Source organism: Trichosurus vulpecula, chromosome 4 (genome assembly GCF_011100635.1).
Source record: "Trichosurus vulpecula isolate mTriVul1 chromosome 4, mTriVul1.pri, whole genome shotgun sequence".
Taxonomy (NCBI): Eukaryota; Metazoa; Chordata; class Mammalia; order Diprotodontia; family Phalangeridae; genus Trichosurus; species Trichosurus vulpecula.
Genome location: NC_050576.1, coordinates 161,421,241 through 161,440,242, shown reverse-complemented (window position 1 = coordinate 161,440,242; position 19,002 = coordinate 161,421,241). Strand labels below are relative to the sequence as shown.

Genomic DNA, 19,002 nt, shown 5'->3' with positions numbered 1-19,002 from the left:
GTCCCCAAAGGCTGCTGGCTGTGATATGCACAAGCAGACTTCCTGGCTGAGGCAAGAAAAGGGTAAAGTAATGACAATGACTTTGTTGTTTCTTCCAGGCTTCCCTTCATCTTGCTCCTTAGCCTGGCCAGAGCTATAAGGAAAAGTACTTCTGTATTCCTGCAAGGATGACATCTCAATTTCAAATTTCTCCTAAGATACTGTGATAATCAGAGAGTTCCTTACTGTTGTCTAACATTTACTTATGATGTTACTGCAACATAAGCCTCTTCTTCCTCCACCTCTCGAAGGGACAAAACCCACCTTTCCTGCCACAGAATCCCTTTCAGAGCCTCAAACCATAGGTTGGTTTCTGCCAGTTTTCTCTCTCCCAGAAAACAACACCAATACAGCCTCACGACAAAGATCACGCCATTTATTTACATGGGATTGGGGGAATGGGGTAGGGATGAGGCGTCTGTTCTCTACTATCTTGGTCTCCAACCCCAGCTCAAAAAAAATGACTTCATCACCACTTCCTCCTTCAAATAGGGTCTTCTGGCATAGAGGACAAAAGGAAGAACTTGGAAGGGGGGAATGAACACAGAGGTAAGAAAGGCATAGGCTCAGGATGCAGAGGCTAAAGGCCCCCATCCCTCTTCTATCCTATGATCTTAAAGCACTTACCAATATTCAGAGATTGGGGTGATTATGTACATGTGTTTGTATATGTATAGAGTGAGTGAGTGAGTGAGTGTGTGTGTGTGTGTGTGTGTGTATATGTGTGTATGTGTGTGTAGGGGGAGGGGATGGTTGGGTGATATCCCTGCCCCTTTCCAAAGGGGCATGCTCATCCTTATTCGGCATCAAGACTTCTGCATACCAGCTACTCCCATCCCACCCCCAGACTGGCAAACCCCCATTTCTCTTTGGGGGAGATGGTTCTGAAACAAGAACATAGGACCCTCCCTCCTGCAATATCCCTGAGGGGCAGGGAAAAAATCTCAGCCCCTTCTGGGACAAACCCTAATTCCCAGGGGAGGGCCAAAGGCACTGGTCACTTCAGACCTGGACAAGCCCCTGGTGGTCTTGAGCACATGGAGAATATGTTTGTGTCTGTGTTGGGGGTGGGGGGAGGGAGAGGGTAAAAGGGATGGGTATCAACATTCTGTGCTTGGGGGTTATGTAGTCAACAGGGACCATTATGGGTATTGAGAATTACCCTCTCTCCCTTCTAATTCCAATCCCTAATTAGGATTTATAAGTCCCTTTTCCTAGATTCACTCTCCATCCCAATCTAGCAAACCACAATTTGCCCTTAGGGTTGCTGGCTTTTTCTAGCTTCTGACTCCTTCATTCTGACCTGCTCCAACAACTGGGACATCCACTCTCTCCTCCAGGAAGCTTCATTGTGCCCCACTCTGTATCTGCAGCACTGATGTCAAGATCCCTATCTGGTAGGATCATCCCACCTTATTTCTGTATCCTGAAAGAGTGATCCATCTCCTTCCCCAACAAGGAAACAATTTCTCCTTCCTCTCTCACAGAAGAGCCCACAAAAGAGCTGTGCACATAAATGGTGCTCAGAATAGAAGTATATACTGGGTGAATGGAAAGGGGGTGTCTTAAACAGACTAACTGCCTTCTCCATCTGCCCTCTCCCATTTGGAAGCAAAACTCACAACCCTTCATTAGGGAGGGCGGGGCGGGATTAAGGTTGGAGATGGGACTGATAGGAAGTATTTGGGAGGGTTCTGATAAGAAAGCTGGGGGATGGCCAGAATTAGACACCAAAAGATTCCATAATCAACTAGGAGGGGCAGACCAATATTCCCTGATAGATTAAGCCAATCAATCAGGTCATCCCATGACTCAGTTCTATTAATGATAAGTTATGGAGAATATGGGTGGCAGTCAGGGATGGAGTTGGGAAACCCCCCAAAAAAGTCAGAATTGCTTAAATATCTCTTGCCAAAGGTCAGGCAGGGGCAGAATGGAGGAGAGATGTACAATTAGAACCAAGAGACTCAAGAAAGAGCTATGGGGTAAGGTTGCCATGCCCCAAATGCCTCTCCCCTCACTGTCTGAAGAGGCTTGAAGACCAGAGAGACAGGGGATGAAGAGTCGTAGGAGATAAGGTTATGGATTTGGAGAGGTTGGGGAGCTGTCAAAGGAACCAAATGATGTAGGGGAGGTCAGTGTTTAGGTGTGCATATGTGGATGGGGGTGTGGGGTGGAGGGGATGGACTTAGGGATTAGGAGGGCTGAGAGCCCAGCAGTCTCTCAATGGCTGCATTAATATCCCCACCCGTAGCGATCAGGGCCTGCAGGTTAGCCTCTCGGTTGATGAAGCCCATGGCATTGAGCTGCTCCAGCTGTTGCTGAAATCGAATCTCTGGTGTCTGCACCTGGAGGGAAGATACCCTGATGGTAGGATTCATGCTGCAAGTTTATGTTCTTGGGGACTGCTGGCCAAAGAAAAGGGCTGGATGGGAGTCAACTCCCTTGAAAGGAACACAATTTGCCTAACAACACAGAATACTGCTCTCGAAATCTTGCCTTAGTTTTCTGAATCCAGTGGGTGTAAAAATTAAATGGAGCCTCTGCTGGGATCTCAAAGAACTGTCTGGATTCATGGATTCAGAGTTGGAAAGGACCTCAGAGAATTAACATCCAGTCCAACATTGGCCTCACAAAGCCCTCTTCTCTGGAATATGGAGAAGTGAAGCCTATAGCTCCATAGCCAACATCCCATGACTCCCTTTATGCAATTCCCCTGATACATACATACAGACACATGAAACCCAGCCCAGCAAATACACACCTGGGAATTTCCTCCTCCAGCCAAAAGCTGAATCATTTGTTGCATCAGCTGCTGCTGGGGGCTGGTGGTGCCCCCTCCTGGAGAGGCACTAGCTGGCGTGGATGGGGAAGTGATGGGGGGCTCTGGGCCGCTGCTACCTCCTGCAGGGGGAGGTGGGATCCGGGGTGCCCCAAAGTTGCCAAGGCTGTGGGCAGGAAGAGATGGGAATCAGTCCATGGCAAGCTGAGAGATGGAAAGACACCAAAGACACATGGATGGAGCTAGAATGAAAGTAAGACAGAGAAATACAAAAGAGACACAAAGAAAACGCAAGAGTTCGATGGAGACAGATACACAGGAGCCAAGTAGAACAGGACAGAGTGTAAGATTTGGAGCCAGGAAGACATGATTCACGTACTGCTGCAGAAATTGACTATGGGACCTTGGAGAAGGGGCAGGGGGTGTCTCTTAATGTCTCTGAGCCTCAGTCTTCTGGTCTGCAAAATTAGGATAACAATAGTACCTACCTCATCTGGTTGTTGTGAGGCTCAAAATGAGATAAATACAGTAAGTGATTTGTAAACTTTAAAGTGCTCCATAGCTAACAGCCACCATAGCATGACTGAGTAGAAACAGCCCTGGACTGGGAATCTCAAAACCTGGCTTCTACTCCTAGATCCATCATTAATCTTCTGAGTGAATTGGGGCAAGTTACTCTGGCCCTCAGTTGCAAAATGGAGCGCATGAAGCAGGAGCGGGGAGGAGATGGCCTCTAAGTTTTATCTCCCAGCTCTAACATCTGACGGTGAGGAGATGGGCTTTCTGAGCTGCACAGCCGCCTCACCTGGGCACCAGCCCTGGGGCCTCCGTCTGCAGCGTCTGCAGCCCCTGTTGAATCTGTAGCAGGGCCTGCATGGCCCGGGGATTGGTGAGAATGGACAGCGAGTCTGGGTTCTGCATCTGGTGGTGGGAAAAAAAAAAAGAGGAGCTTGGGAAACCCCTCCCCCCACCCCAGAGAGAAAAGGGGAGGGAGAGAGGAAGAAGAGAGGACTCAGAGCATCCCTAAGTCTTACACCCTAGGACAGGTGTCAAATTCTTTGCCTCAAAACTCCCCAGGAGTTAAATTACATTAAAATGTAATTGTAATTGGGAAATGTTTAACAAAATAAATAAAGATACAACATAAAAGACAACATTAATTTGTGGTTTCCTGAGTCAATATGCTATCCCAGGGATCCCTTTCTATTTGAACTTGACAACATTGTCCTAGGAGCCACCTTATCCCCACCATGCCACAAGGCACCTCCTCTCCCACATACACACATTTTTTCCACTAGGTCCTCTGCCCATATCATTGGAATTCCTCCCCCTAGCAATTTAAGTCTTTCCCTTCAGGGATTCAAACACCACCCCTTCCTTAGAGTCTCAGATCTCACCTGCTGTAGAAAGACAGGGAGCTGGAGCCTGAGCTGCTCCTGTAGCTGGGGGTTTCCCGCAAACAATGGGACATTCACCATCATCTGCGGAGACAAGGAACCTATTAACTGGGAGCCCAGACATTTGAGTTCTACACAAGCACCAAGGAGGGAATGGGGAACCAAGGCCTTGGAGGAAGCTTGGATGATGAGTCCTTTTCAGCTCAGATACCAGCTCTTCCTCCAACAAAGCTCCCCTCCTCTCCCCCCACCCAGTTCAATACCTGAGCAGCAAAGTCAGGGTTCTGGGCAAGCGTCTGCATCATACTTCGCATGTATGGGGCAGAGATCATATTTTGCATTAGCTGGGGATTCTCTGAAATTTGCTGGAGAAGACCTTGCATCTCAGGGCTATTAAACATCCCTAGAATGCGGAGAAACCACAGGAGGAGAAAGAACTCAGACATGAATCAGAAGTCGTATTTCATTTATTTCTCATCACATCTCTATGTGCACAGCTCAAAAAGACCAATAAGATAACACTCACTTGCAGAGTTTTCCTCCCTCCCTATCCCCATTCAGAGCTAGAACATTTCCCTGCCATTTCACTAAGGAAAGACCAGTATTCTCAGGGGATCTGAGTCTGCTCCACTCTCCAGGAGCAGAGAAAAAGAAGAAGGGCCAAATGTAAAGTGAACATATCTTCCTGTCTAGTTGCATAAGGTTGCAGTTACTGACTGAACATAAGCTCCTTGAGGGCAGGGCCAGAGCCACCATCATTTTGGTGTTTAGCATAGTACATGGCACATAACAGGCACTTAATAAATGCTTAGTGAATGACTGATCTGGGAGCAGATGTGTCATGTCAGGTGTTCAGTATTTCCCTTCTCTTGGAATAATTCCAGGAGATTCCTAACCCCTTTGACATAGCCAAGGGAAGCAAACCCACTGGATTAGATTCCCCCCAGTAAAATGTAAGATCCTTGAAGGTGGGGATAGTTTTCTGTTTTGGTTTCCCCCCAGTCTATCATTTGCATGTATTAGGTACTAAATACTTGCTGGATTGGATTGTTGGATTAAATTGAGAGAAACCAGGATGGGATGGGAACCAGCTGCTTTCTAACTGACTCCCATCTCTACCCCACCCTACAGGGACTTCATGTCACAAGGCTAATAATCCAACCGCAGATGTGAATATCTTTCGAAGGGGTGAATAAACTTTTGTTCCTGGGCAGGGGGATGCTGTGTTGACCCCTCTAAACTCCCCCATCCCCCATAACATACCTGACCCCAGGCTAGCTGCATTGATCCCAAAGGGGTTGGAGACTGTTGGGTGCACCTGGCTGGTCCCTGAGCCTCCGGTGCCTTCCCCAGCGGGCCCTGGGGCCTGGGAGGTGGGGGCTGAGGGACTCCAGGGGTTAGGGAGGGGCTCCCGGTTCTCAGTCCGGAGAGGCTGGGAAGAGGAGCTGTCAGAATTCCCCGCCAATGAGGAGAAGGGATTGTTGCCAAACTGGGAGGAGGGAAAAGTTTCATATTAAGGAGTGAAAACAAACCTCTCCCTAAAGCTTCCCCCTCCCCATGGAGAAAGAAGCAAGATGGAAATCTACTGAGTTAACTGTACATACTAGCAAATAAGAGCCTAGAGATAATCCAGAATCAACTGTTTCTATGACTGGCATCAACATTTCTGCTCTTCTTCTTTCTCTTGCTGAGCCACCATCACTGGGTCTGAATCCATAGCCTGTAAATTCTGTCTCTAGCACCTGGCATAGTCCTTCACCTGCAAGGGCCACTGAGGACATGGGGTGCTAATACATTTTCTTATCGACTGTGTAACTTTCAGCCTGGTACATACCATACCCTCATGTACCCTTACTGGGACCATCTCCTGGCTAATAGAGTTTTGGGGTATGAGGGATGAGGAGAGATGATCACCTCAATCATCTCAGCTTCATGTATGAAAAGTCTTTGATCTTTAACCAGCCCCTCCCTCTAAGACACTGAGGTCATGGAGTCCCTCAGCCCCACTAGTCACTGGCTCCCACCTGTTCCCGAGCGGCACTGAACATGGGCTCCTGGATGTCTGTGTACATGCGGCGCAAGGCATTGTATCCCCCAGGGATGCTCTCTAGGTTGCTCAGGGCCCGGTCCTGGTTTCGCATCATCTCTTGCATCATGGCAGGGTTTCGAGCCAGTTCCATGGTCTGGCAGAAGGAAGAAAAACAGTATAAGACCTGGAACCAGAGGGAGCTGAGGATGGGGCGAATCTACTCTAAACCCAGCTCCCCATCCTATCCTGCCTTTCTGAGGGAGAAACACTAGCAGATTAGGAAGTAAGAGGAAGTGGAAGTAAGGAGAGCAGATATCCTCCTTCAGGGCTGGTTATGTCAACAAATCATTTAGGGGCAATGGGGAGACAAACATATGATGGGACTGGGCAGAAAAGAGCCAGGGTTTTGGGAGGAGCCTGGCCTGAGGTCAAAATGAACTGCCAAGAAAATCCAAGTAAGAAAAGTCAAACTGGTTCTATGCACCCTCTTCCTTGCACCTCTGGCTAGAAGGATCAGGGATAGGGGCTCCTTTGGAGCCAGATGGCTTCCCCCCCTCCAGGTAGTCTTCCCAAATGGACCTCAACTTTATGCCACCAACTCCTTCCCACCCTCCCACCATACATCTTCCACCAAACCCAAGCATCTCAGCATTAATTAGGGAAAGAGGTATTAAACCATCTGCACAGTCTGTGAATAGACACTCTCTACTCCTCCACATCCAGTCTCCACTCCTCTTGTGCTCCACATTCCCTCTTCTGAGTAACAGTCCCCCTCCCCACTTCCCTCCCTCCCATCCCTGGCCCAGTAGAATGTAACTTCCTTGAAGGCAAAGATTGCTTTTCATCTTGTCTCCATATTTCCAGTGCCTTACACATACTAACCACTTAATAAATGCTTGTTGGATTGAACTGAATTGGATTAGAAATCTTCCCAGACTTCCCCACCTCGACCCACTTCCTTCCATGATAACATCTAATAGTCTGTCCAGCTGGATTGGCAACTTCTGTCTCTGGGTTGGTGATTGTGTGTGCTGGGGATGCATGTTTTCCCTATTAGACCTGAATCTCTCCTAGGGTAGGAACCATTCCTCTTTTTGTTCCCACTGAGGGGTCAGCATTGGGAGAGAAATCATCTGTCAAGGAAGTGATAGTGACGGGAAGGTTAAGGACAAAGGGGGTGAATGGAATTCCATCTGCTTCCTGAAAATACGTACACACCTGCCTCATTAACTCTGGGTTATTGAGCATATGGCTGATCTCTGGATTCCTCTCCATGAGCTGCTGCATCTGTGGGTTGGCCATGATCATGTGGCGCATCAGGTCAGGGTTGGACATCATGTCTTGGACAAGGGGGTTCTCCATGATCTGGGACAGCATCTCAGGGTTGGACATCAGCTGCCTCTGCATCTGCTGTTGTAGCTCCATGAAATTAGCTGAGCCAAGGCCTAGGTTGCCCAGTCCTAAGATGCCCCCAAAGCCAGCTGCAGGAAGGGGAGCTGAGTCATGAACACAGTACAGACATGCTGCCATGGATCCCACCTCCTGTTCCTACCGTGACAATACTAACTCCTTCTAGGTTTGGTAAAGGCTGTCGGCTCAGAATTGCTCCTTCTCATTCCTTTTAACAAGGCCCCATAGTGGTCCCATCCCTGCATTCATGGAGGGCTTCATTACACTGCTCCTCAGCTCATCCTTGAATCACTTTCCTTAAGAGCTCTTCTATTTCCTTATCCTGCTCCTTTACCAAATCATTAGAGCTTCCTTCTTGCCAATATCCAAACCTAACTCGGCAGCCAAGGCCCCCAGGATTCTCTCTCTTTATCCTGATTCTATCTCAGGCTCCTCCTTCAGAGCAGAGGCTGTTTTTGCCTTTCTTTGTAGCCCAGTATTTAACACAGTGCCTGGCAGACAGAAAGTACTTAAGAAAAGTTCGCTACCTGATCTCTTAGGAACCCTCAGCCTTGGTCCATCTGAAGCACCTGAATTTCATCCCCACTTTTCCCTGTCACCCAACCCTCCCTTTCTAATCATGCTTAATTAATACTTCCCTCTTCCGAGAAGCCTTCCCAAACTGACCCCAACCTTACCCCACAAATTCCTTTTTGATCATCCCAGCATTCACAACCATGAGAGAACTCTGACCCCAACCTAAGGGTATATTACATTTCCCTCAGTATACTACACTGGGAGTTCTTTAAGAGCAAGGGACACATTTCTGCCTCTGGATTTCACCCCCTTCCCCCCCAGCCTAAAGTGCAACATAAGCATCTGAGTACACCCTCCCCCAGTTCCTCAAGTGGCTTACAGAGTATGGATGCAGGCCCACTAGAAGGCCCATCCCCAGCTCCTGGGGTTGGACCACCTCCACTGTTCCTCCGGTTTCCACTAGCAGCATCAGGGACAGTGCTGCTTGAGGTGGATGGTTGAGCAGGGGCAGCAGGTGAAGCTGTTGTGGGGGCTGGAGCAGAAGCAGCATCCAGGGCAGAGGAAGCAGCAGTAGCAGCGGTGGCAGCAGCAGCAGCAGCAGCGGTAGCGGTGGTGGCAGCAGCAGCAGGATCTTGAGCCCTGAGGACAGAGGAGGGAAAATCCTAAACTGGGAACCCAGGAATCAAAGAATTATGGAAGCATGGAATGTTAGAGCTAAAAGAGATCCTGTTGATCACAACTTCACACCCCTCTCCCATCCCTCATTTTCAAGGAGGCTCAGATGGGAAAACAGTGCTAACTTAGGAGGACTAGCCCAGCATTCAGGAGACCTGGGCACCAGAACTGGCCCCCTACCAACCTGCTACATGACCACAGGCAAATCATTCAGTCACTCTGAGCCCCAGGGGGAGACAGAGAGAGAAAAAGGATGAAGAGGAAAAGGCATTCCCTCCCCATTGGAAACGTTTCTTACCCAGGGTCACATAGCCCCTTGGGGGCAGATTGTCTTGCTTTTGTGTTTCTAGCCCTAGTCCTTAGCACATAGTAGGGCTAGGGAAAGGCACCAGAGCTGTGATTTCATTGGTACTCTCTAGGTGAAGAAACTCCCTCTAACAACTTAGAAAACAATTATTTATTAACACCTACTATGTACAGGGCACTATGCTAAGTTTTTTACAAATATCACATCACTTGATCCTCACAATAACCCTGAGTGGTAGATGCTCTTACTGTCCCCGTTTTACAGATGAGGGAACTAAGGCAGACAGACCGTTTAAGTGACTTGCCTAAGGTCACACAACCAGCAAGTGTCCACCATACCATCTAGCTGCCTACCAACATAAATTGACAACTTCTCAGTAACTTAAGGGTCTTAAGAGAACTACCTAGAGCAGTGAGAAGAGACTTGCCCAGGGTCACACAGCTGATATGTATCCTAGGTAAGACTTGAGCCCAGGTCTTTCTGGCCTGAAAGCCAGCTTTCCATCCACTACAGCACATAGTAAGTGCACATTCCTCCCTCACAACTTCCTGGGGGATGCGATGCAGCATATACACTATTCCCATTTTACAGATGAGAAAACTGAGACTCAAAGAGGTCAATGATTTCATTGCCCATAGTTAGTAAACAGGAGTTCCAACACTGGAACTCAGAGCTTTCAGCTCACCACTCTCGGCTCTTCACTCATGCCACCAGCATCCCTAGACCGCCACGGAAGACAATGCTCTCTTTCCCAGCACCCTGTTGTTCTCCAGGTCACTTTCAGGAAGTCCTTTCCTTCTTACTCTAACCTCCAACATCAGTGCTGGAATTCAGCTTTAAAAAATGTTCTTTTTAACACTACTGATTCTTCTCAACTCTCAGGGTCCCAGAAAAGAGCCAAAAGGGACAAGAGAGCTAGAAAAGGGAAGTCTGCCAAGATACAGAAGGAACTCAGACATATAGACAGCTAGGGGGAGAAGATTCCTGGACAGGGAGCCAAGAAGACCTAGGTTCAAAACCTGCTTCAGACTTTTACTACCTGTGGGACCTAGGGAAGTCATTCAACCTCTCTCAATCTGTTTTTTAATCTGTGAAATGGGAATAATAATAACAGTATTGACCACCCAAGGTATGGGTGCTTTACATTTAAATAATATACGTATATGCATATTACAGGAATTTACACATACACACACACACACATATATAAAAGAATTAGAGAAACTTCTCAATATATAAAATGATTAAAAGCCATGGGCAGGCAGTTTTCAAATGAAAACTGCAAACTATTGACAACCACATGAAAGAATGCTCCAAATTGCTAGTAATAAGAGAAATGAAAGTTAAAAGAACTCTGAGGTTTTACCCTACACCAGGCACACAGGTGAAAATGACTCCATGGTAAATGGTAAATGTGAGAAAATATGAGGGAAGATGAGTACATTCATGCATTATTGGTAGAGCTGTGAACTGGTCCAACTGTTCTAGAAAGCAATTTTGAACTCGGCTAGAAAAAGTCACTAAACTAACTCTCTCATATTCTCTCTCTCTCTCAATCTCTCATATTCTCTCTCTCTTTGCCCCCCCCCACCCCCAGTAATACCAGTATTGGCCATATACAGTATTGGGTCTCCTCGTTCCACCCCTGACTACACTACTCTGGTACATCTGTGACTTCCCAAACAGGCCCCAAGAAGCTCATTATTGGCAAAATCTCATCATCCTGAAAGATCTTTTCAGCCCTGGGACTTTACTTCTTTACTACCCTCTGCCCTTCTGACTGAAAGGTGGTGCCGTGAACTTTCAAATCTCTGTTTAAGGGGGAAGCTCAGCTCAGAATATCCTATTTCTCAACTGGCTTCACTCCTCTGGAACTTTTCTGACTTCTCCATCATGTTCCTGAATCAGGTATCTACCCCTCCTCCTTCATCTGTCTTTTGTATATTATCTTCCCCTATTAGATTGGAAGCTCCTTGAGGGCAAGGACTTTTTTTCCTTTTTGGCACAGTGCCTGGCATATAGTAGGTACTTAATAAACGTTTACCGACTTAGAGACTGATTTACTGACATATCCTAAGGAGGTCAAGGACAAAGGGGAAGGGCCCACATACACAAAAATATTTATAACAATACTTTCTGAGATAGCAAGAAACTGGAAATAAAGAAGGTGTCCATCAATTAGAGCATAGGATCATAGATTTAAAGCTGGGAGCCCATTTTTCGTTTTATAGACAAGGAAACTAAGGTCTGGTGAGGTTAAGAGGTTTGCCCAAGGTCGAAGAGGTTACACGTGTTAGGCAGGGTTTTAACCAACGTTCTGACCCTAAATCCGATGCTCTTCTCAATAGAACCATGAATGTAATAGAATTGTGCCATAAAAAATGACAAGTAAGAAGGGTTCAGGGAAACTTGGGAAGACTTGAATTAACTGATACAGAGCAAAATGAGCAGAACCAGAAGTTTATTATGATCATTTACTCAATGACCATACTGATGTAATGGAAAACAATGAAAGCCATCAGAACATTAGGCATCTAGGTGGGACAGAGGGCAAGAGTACTCCCAATGTTGAAGATCAAATGAGGTAAAATGGTTTATAAAACTTAAAAGTGCCATAGAAATGCTAGCCATCATTACCTGATGCAGGCAGTGACCAGTATCAACTTCAGAGGACTGAAAATGGCCAAAAACACTTTTCTCTCTTTGACAGAAAAGTGAAGGACTACAAATGGAGAATGAGTTATCTGGCTGAAACAGCCAATATGATGGTTTGTTTTGCTTTACTATGGTTTTTTTGCTACAGAGAAGAAAGACTACTATTTTGCAGGAGAGGAGGATAGAATTACTGGAAAGTAACACGGAATGAAAAGAAAAGTCACCAATAAAATTTTTTTCAAAATATATTTTTTTAAGAAAATAGAAAGCTAATAAGGGATTGAGCTTCTCAGCAAGGATTTTAAAAGGAAGGGTAAGACTCTAGCCTCCATTTTTCTAGGAAACTAATGCTATACCAGGAGGATATTAAATTAAATTTTAAGCACTTAAAAACCCCCAAATGGCAATCAAGACTATAGCATCTCCTTCTCTGACCTCTAAATGAGTCCCACTGGATTAGGATGAGTAAGAAAGAGGGACACTGACCCCGGTAGCCTTTCAAGGACCATTCAAAGGTCAACTCCTATTGGTTATCCCAAACTTACTTCTGTGGGGTCTTGATCACCAAGTGGACAGTGAGCCCATCCTTGATCCCATGCTGATTTAACGTGTCTCCATCTTTGAGAATCTTGCCAGCGAAGATCAGGACAAGCTGGTCTTGCTGGGCCTTAAACCTCCGGGAGATCTCCTCTTTGAACTGTGACATCAGGTCAAAAGTCCAGGGTCAGTGTGGCCTGCCCCACAGCAAGACTGTCCAACAGCTCAGATTCTTCATTAGAATCCTTTTACTCCCTTGATCCAATTTCCAATCCTCAGAAATCTTTCCTCCAATCTAGCATCTCTATGTGCTGCTGTATACTCTCTCTACTGAGATGAAGTCCATAGGGGCTAGTCTCCTTTGATCACAGGATCTGGAGCTGGAAGGGACCTTACAGATCACTTAGTCCAACTCCAAAAGATGCGTTAACTGAGGGTGTGAAAGGGCTTGTCCAAGGTAAGCACAGGAGCTTAAATTAAAACCCAGTTTCTCTGACTCTGGGTCTTTTGTCCCTAACACAGCATATCACACCCCCTCCCCAAAAGTCCTTGCTACTATCTAACCTTGGATCCAAAGCCCACGTCCCCCCTTCAGTTTTCTTACTCTCTACCTTCAAATGTGTGTGTGTGTGTGTCGGGGGGCATTACCTTTAAACTCACTCTAGGACGGAGGCAGTGAAGGAGGAGACCAGGGCCAAGCCAGCCTACACCAACACCCGGTGGGGGCAAGCAAGGCCTTAAAGACAAACGTCTGAATGGGGGGCTAGGGGCAGGGGCACATCCTCCCCTCACCCTTTGGGCCAGCTTCGGTCCTCTCCGAGCTCCAGGACTGGTCCTGGGGCCACGCTGCCCCCTCACTTTCTCCCCTGCCCCGACCCTCGTGGGTCAGAGTGCCCCCCAACCCCACTTCTGCAAACCTCTCTTCGCCCCACCCCCCCGTCTGCTTCCAGGGATGGACGAACCTCCCCCCTTCCCTTCCCACCCCACCATGTGCCACAGGCTCCCTCCCTCCCTGTCCTCCCCCCAGCCTTTCCTCCCCGCCCCCTCCGGCCCTCCCCGCGCGCGCCATTGCCCGGCGCGGCCCGGCCCGGCCCCCAGCGCGCCGCTCCTCCCGCCTCCGCGGCCCGCAGGACGGACAGCGGCGCCCGTACCTCCTTCACCGAGGCGCGATCACAGATCACGATCTCCTCCTTGTCCTTGGGGGTCTTGACGGTGACCCGGATGGGGGGCCCCGGCCCCGGCTCGGCCCCGGTTCCGGTCCCGGCCCCTGTCCCGGTCCCGGCCCCGGCCCCGGCTCCGGCTCCAGCCCCGCTCGGCTCCGCCATGCCGCCGCCTCCGCCCGCCCGCCCGCCAGCCCGGCTCCTCCTCCCCGCCCGGCCCGGCCCGGCCACGGCGTCCCCAGCCCTCCCCCCCCCCCCACCCCAGCCTCCTGCCCGCCCTCCGTCCCTCCTCCCCGCCTGCCACCCGCCCCGCCCCGCGGGTCTCCGCTTTCCCTCCTTCTCTGGCTCTTAGCGGCTACAGCGCCCCCAGCGGACCGGGGGGCGTCACGTCAACGCCGGGGACACTGCTGTGCCGGGAAGGGAGGAAGCTCACTAGACCGGACAGTCATTGACTTTAATGGGTCCTGAGGGTCGCTGGATGACGAGCTCACTGGACAAAGAGGAATCAAGAAGACCTGTGTTCATTACGGCCTCAGATGTTTACTGTATGGATGGATGGATGGATGGATGGATGGATGAAAAAAAATTATTAGGCATTTACCCTGTGCAAACCCCGGTATCTGGTCCCTAGTAGGTGCTGAATATTTATTGACTTACTGTTATGCCCTGTGGAAAAAAGAAAAGAAAGACAGTCCCTGATCTCAAGGAGCTCAGGTTCTAATGGGGGAGACAACGCACAAGGAAGATTTCAGCCCAGAGAAATAGGAAAGCAGTCAGTGAGGCAGTTACTCCTCATCCTGGGAAAGTCAGGGCCCAGAACAACGCTTTTTCTGTATCTTGGCCTTATAAGCTTCTGCCCTTCTGATAACATTATTTATTATTATAGGTTAGGGGTCTTGCTTCCACTTCAGAATCAAATAACCTCCAGTCCCTCCATCTTTTTGGAATCCTGTGTAAAGTGTCTCCTAGTCATCTAGGTTCTAGAGTCTGGAAGATCTTGTACTTAATAGGAATAAGGATGGGTCCCTGTGATTTCTTTGGTGCAGGGAACTCCTGGGTGAGGACATTCCTTTTACCAATGCAGGCCAGCACCTTCTCTGCAATTTATACCCTTAGTTGCCTACAAGAAAGAGGTTAAGTGACTTGCTCAGATTTACCCAGTCAATGTATGGCAGGGGCAGGACTTGAACCTGGGTATTTTTGGCTTAATATATGCTTGTTGATTGATTGGAATCTAAGGCCTGATGCCTTATGCTAAATTCCCTCTTCTTCTGACCCTCTCCCTTAAGTAAACAAAAGCAGTATGTTGTAGTGAAAAGAGCACTAGACAGGGAAACAATAGCTCAATTAGAAGCTAGCTGTGTGACCTTGGGCAAGTCACAACTTTTCATCCCCATTTATATAAAATGGAGATTAAAAATAACTTGTCCTTTCTACCACACAGGGTTGTTAGGGGAAACTTGGGTTTAGCACAGCGCCTGGCACATAATAAATGCTTGTTGATCTAGATGAAAGTGCCTTGCAAAGTGCAAAGATTTGCGCGCACACAAAAATTAAATGAATGACTTATTACATGCGAACCACACTACTCCCCTTTCCCAGAACGGGTTAAATGTCCTCGGGACTCTTTACTCCTCACAGGCTTGACTACAGCCCCCAAGATGCCTCGCAGGCTGAGGAAGAACTACAATTTCCAGGGTGCCCTGCAGCGGAGACCGGCGAGAATCATTCCTCGTGGAGACTACAACTCCCAGTGTGCCCCAGGGGAAGCGGCCAGGGCTACGGGAAGCGTCCGACAGAGCCCAGCGGGGGGAAGACCCTAGGGAGCCGGGAGGGAGACCGGTTTGCGGGGATTCGGAGCCGTCATCATGCTTCGCCCCAAGGCCCTGACGCAGGTGCTAAGTCAAGCCAACACCGGAGGCGTCCAGAGCACACTGTAAGTGTTGGGGTGGGGGTCCCCCTGAGGAGAGGGGGGCAGTATGCGGTGCATTCTTGCTGGGATTGGGACAGCCCTTTAGTCCGGCCTGGGAGCGGGGAGGGGGAGTGGAAGCTCGGTGTACCCCAGGAAAGGGGGGAATGACCCCAGGAACAGGAAGGTGTAGGAGGAGAAGGGGCAGGCTATCAATCAATCCATCATTCGTCAACCAGCATTTATTAAGGCATCCCTGCTAGGTGCCAGACACTGTGCAGGGGTCTGGGGGTTTCAGAGACAAAAATGAAACAAACTTTGCCTTCCTAGAATTTGAGCTATTGGGAAAGTGACACTTGGATGAGGAGGCGGTGGAGGGAGGGAGGGAGGAAAAGAAATTTGGGCTGGGTGGGGCAGGGGAAAGGGGGAAGAAGAAGGCGGTGGTTTTCAGACGGTGTAGTGGGGGAGGCTGATAGCTTTTAGCTCGGGGCCCCACCCCCTGGGGAAGCACTCAGGCTTCTCACCCCTGGCACATTCATAGGACTCTCCTGTCAGTCATTTTAACCATTTCCCCTCTCATCAGGCTGCTGAATAATGAGGGCTCCCTGCTGGCCTACTCTGGTTATGGGGACACCGATGCTAGAGTCACCGCTGCTATCGCTAGTAACATCTGGGCTGCCTACGACCGGAATGGGAACCAAGCCTTTAACGAAGATAATCTCAAATTCATCCTAATGGACTGCATGGTATGAAGGGAAGGAGGGGATGAATTTTGACTAAATTACCCTGGTGGGTGGCTCTTAGGGTCATTGATTTAGGGCTGGAAGGAAACAGAGATCCTCTAATCCAATCCCCTTGTGTCTTATGGATGAAAAAACAGAGCTAAATGATGTGCCCAGGTCACAAACGTAGCAAACGCCCAGATTAGACTGTGTTGATAACGGAATGAGTGCTAAATTTAGATTTAGGGAACCTGGGTTCGAATATTGTCTATATTACTTAAATGGTATTCTCAGGCAAGTAACTTAGCCTCTCAGAGCCTCAGTTTCTTCATCTGTAAAATGGGAAGTTTGGACCCATTGACCTTCAAGGCCGATTGCCCTTGCAATTCAATTCAGTTTGACAATCATTGAGCCCCAGACCCTGTGACTAAGAACTGGGGTTACAAAGACAAAACATAAAACAATCCCTACTCTCTGTGAGTTTACAATCTTCTGGATCTTTGGTCCTCTGACTTCAAATCGGTGTTATTTCCACTGGACTCTGATTATCTTAATTCGGTGGATAGACCAGAGCAGATCCTGGATGGTTGGAGGCAAGAGGAGACAGAAGCTCCCGAGTGCATCATGGGGATGGGATCCCAACAACATTCTTAAGGCAGAATCTCAGACCTGAAAGCAAGGATCTTTAATTTTCCACCTCATCCGAAGATGCCTGGGTCTCTGCTCTGACAGCTTATAGTTTTGCTGAGAATTAAATAACATCAAACTGAGAACAATACATGAAAGTATATGACAGTATATGATCATAAAAAAGATCATAGAATCCCAGATTTAGAGCTGGAAGATACCTCAGAGTTTGTCTATTCCAACTCCCTAAGGAAATTGGGGCCCAGGGAGTTTACCTAAAATCACACAAGGATTACATTATTCCAAAAAAATGGATTCTAGAAACCATGATGGTGGGGACACCTGGAGCCAATAAGCAGTCATATATCACATTTCCTACCCCTGCAGGAGGGCCGAGTAGCGATCACTCGGGTGGCAAACCTGTTGCTGTGTATGTACGCCAAAGAGACTGTGGGCTTTGGAATGCTGAAGGCCAAGGTGATCCCTTATCCCATCTCCTTTAAAAAATAAAACAAAAACCTCTCCTGTTATTGCCATGCCATAGGGTTACCTTTTCTGCTTCAGACCCCCACCCCTTCATGCCCTCCTCTTGCTAGTTCTGAGCTCTCTTCCCTATTCCCAACCTTTCTCTAGAGCAGGTAGAAATGAGGAGCTCAGATATTTATGTCTTATTCCCTGGGGAAAAGAGTGTATGGGGTTTAAAAGCTTATGATGATGGGGAGGGAGGGAGTGGAACTGGGAGTCTGAATGTCTCAGTCCCTGACTCTGTCAGGTGTTGTTTTTGTGGCTAAATCAACCTAACCCTCTTACAGGCCCAGGCCCTGGTCCAGTACCTGGAGGATCCCCTCACTCAAGTGGCAGCGTCATAGCAGTTGGGGGATAATGGTCTTGAGAGTGGGGATGAGGGTGGAGGGCTAACCCTTTTGGGGGGGCAGGGCCCCCAGGAAACCCTTCCTGAGGTCTGAAGGGAAAGTTTTCCAATCTTATTGAATAAACTATTTAACACTTGTCATATGTCTTAGATTCTTTCTTGATGGGCATGTTTAGTGGGGGAGGTACAGAGAATTAGATTTGTTCTGTTTGGCCCCATTGAGAAGTGAATAAAAGTTTTGGGGAGGCAGACTTAGGCTCCCACAGGTGAGGGAAAACAATTAGAACTGGCCAAGAGCAAAATGGGCTGCCTTGAGAGGAGGTGGGCTCCCCCTCCTTCGAGGTCTTAAAGCAGAGAAAAGATGACCACTTGTGGGGTCTGTTAATGGGAGATTTCTCTCCTGTATGTATGGATTGGACTAGAGAGCTGCTGAAGGCCTTTCTAACTCCCAGATTTTGAGATGGATAAGGGATCACTCCCAGGGTGCATTTTTAATAGATCCTTTCCCCTCTCATCAGGAGCCAAATGGTTTTTGGCTTCGGTTTCCCACCTATCATCCATAATCTGCAGTAAGCCTGGATGGATGCCTGAGTTTAGAGGGGAGGGACATAGTGAGGGTCACATTTTATACATGGGGATCTCAGTGCCCGAAGTCCCATTCCAGGAGAGTCATGTGACCATTTTACTTCCTTCCCCCAACCCCCATCTTCAGGCATACCCATTTTGAATCTATTTCTTAGTTTGGAAGATGAGTAAGAGCTACCAGGGACATTTGGCTTCCTTTAAGGGTTTAACTGCCTTCCCATCCCCACCAGGCACAAAGATGTACACAGTCTTAACTTGGAGTCTTCAAGCTCTTTTCACATGTGTCTGCAGTGTGGGGCTGGGAAGAAAGCCCCAGGCCAGAGAAGGGGGAGCTCTAGAGTCCAGGCAACCTGACTTCCAGGGCAAAGGTTGATCAGAGACCTCAGGTCATGGTGCCACAGCTCTAAATCCTCCTCTAACTCACGTGTGTGCACACATATATACACACCTCACGGGACCTGTTTCTTTTCTCGATACCTTAGTCCATCTCTTTCTTTACCTTGCTCTTCCCCTTTCCCAATGGTCCTCTGTTTCTTTCTCCTTAACTCAGAGCTCTCAATTGGCCTTCTAGAGACCCCACCTCCAAACTACCTAGCCCCCATGCCACTAATCTTGTGGTAAATTACTCAGTTTCCCAAAGTGGGCAGGGCCCTAAATTCCAGCCTCACTTCCTGGGGGGAAAACCCACCAAAAAAAAAAAAAAGGCTGCCCAGCCTACTGTCCTGGGTTCCTTGGGAGGGGTTGTTACCATAGCGACTATACCTAGCTAACTTGCTGCTTC

The 19,002-nt window shown here is 48.3% G+C and overlaps 2 protein-coding genes across 2 annotated transcripts; one reads left to right on the top strand and one right to left on the bottom strand.

Moving 5' to 3' along the window:
- Nucleotides 1-394: 394 nt before the first annotated feature.
- UBQLN4 (ubiquilin 4) lies at nt 395-13,676 on the bottom strand. Its single transcript, XM_036755354.1, has 11 exons — nt 13,499-13,676; nt 12,356-12,507; nt 8,553-8,812; nt 7,466-7,728; nt 6,243-6,401; nt 5,482-5,707; nt 4,482-4,621; nt 4,219-4,302; nt 3,627-3,742; nt 2,804-2,987; nt 395-2,387 (listed from the first exon to the last, which is right to left on the bottom strand). The coding sequence occupies exons 1-11, from the start codon at nt 13,670-13,672 to the stop codon at nt 2,235-2,237; spliced, it is 1,911 nt and encodes a 636-aa protein (XP_036611249.1). The 5' UTR covers nt 13,673-13,676; the 3' UTR covers nt 395-2,234.
- A 1,573-nt stretch (nt 13,677-15,249) lies between these two features.
- Nucleotides 15,250-17,777, top strand: LAMTOR2 (late endosomal/lysosomal adaptor, MAPK and MTOR activator 2). The gene is made up of 4 exons (XM_036756199.1): nt 15,250-15,443; nt 16,000-16,162; nt 17,153-17,242; nt 17,578-17,777. The coding sequence occupies exons 1-4, from the start codon at nt 15,376-15,378 to the stop codon at nt 17,632-17,634; spliced, it is 378 nt and encodes a 125-aa protein (XP_036612094.1). The 5' UTR covers nt 15,250-15,375; the 3' UTR covers nt 17,635-17,777.
- The last annotated feature ends 1,225 nt before the right edge of the window (nt 17,778-19,002 follow it).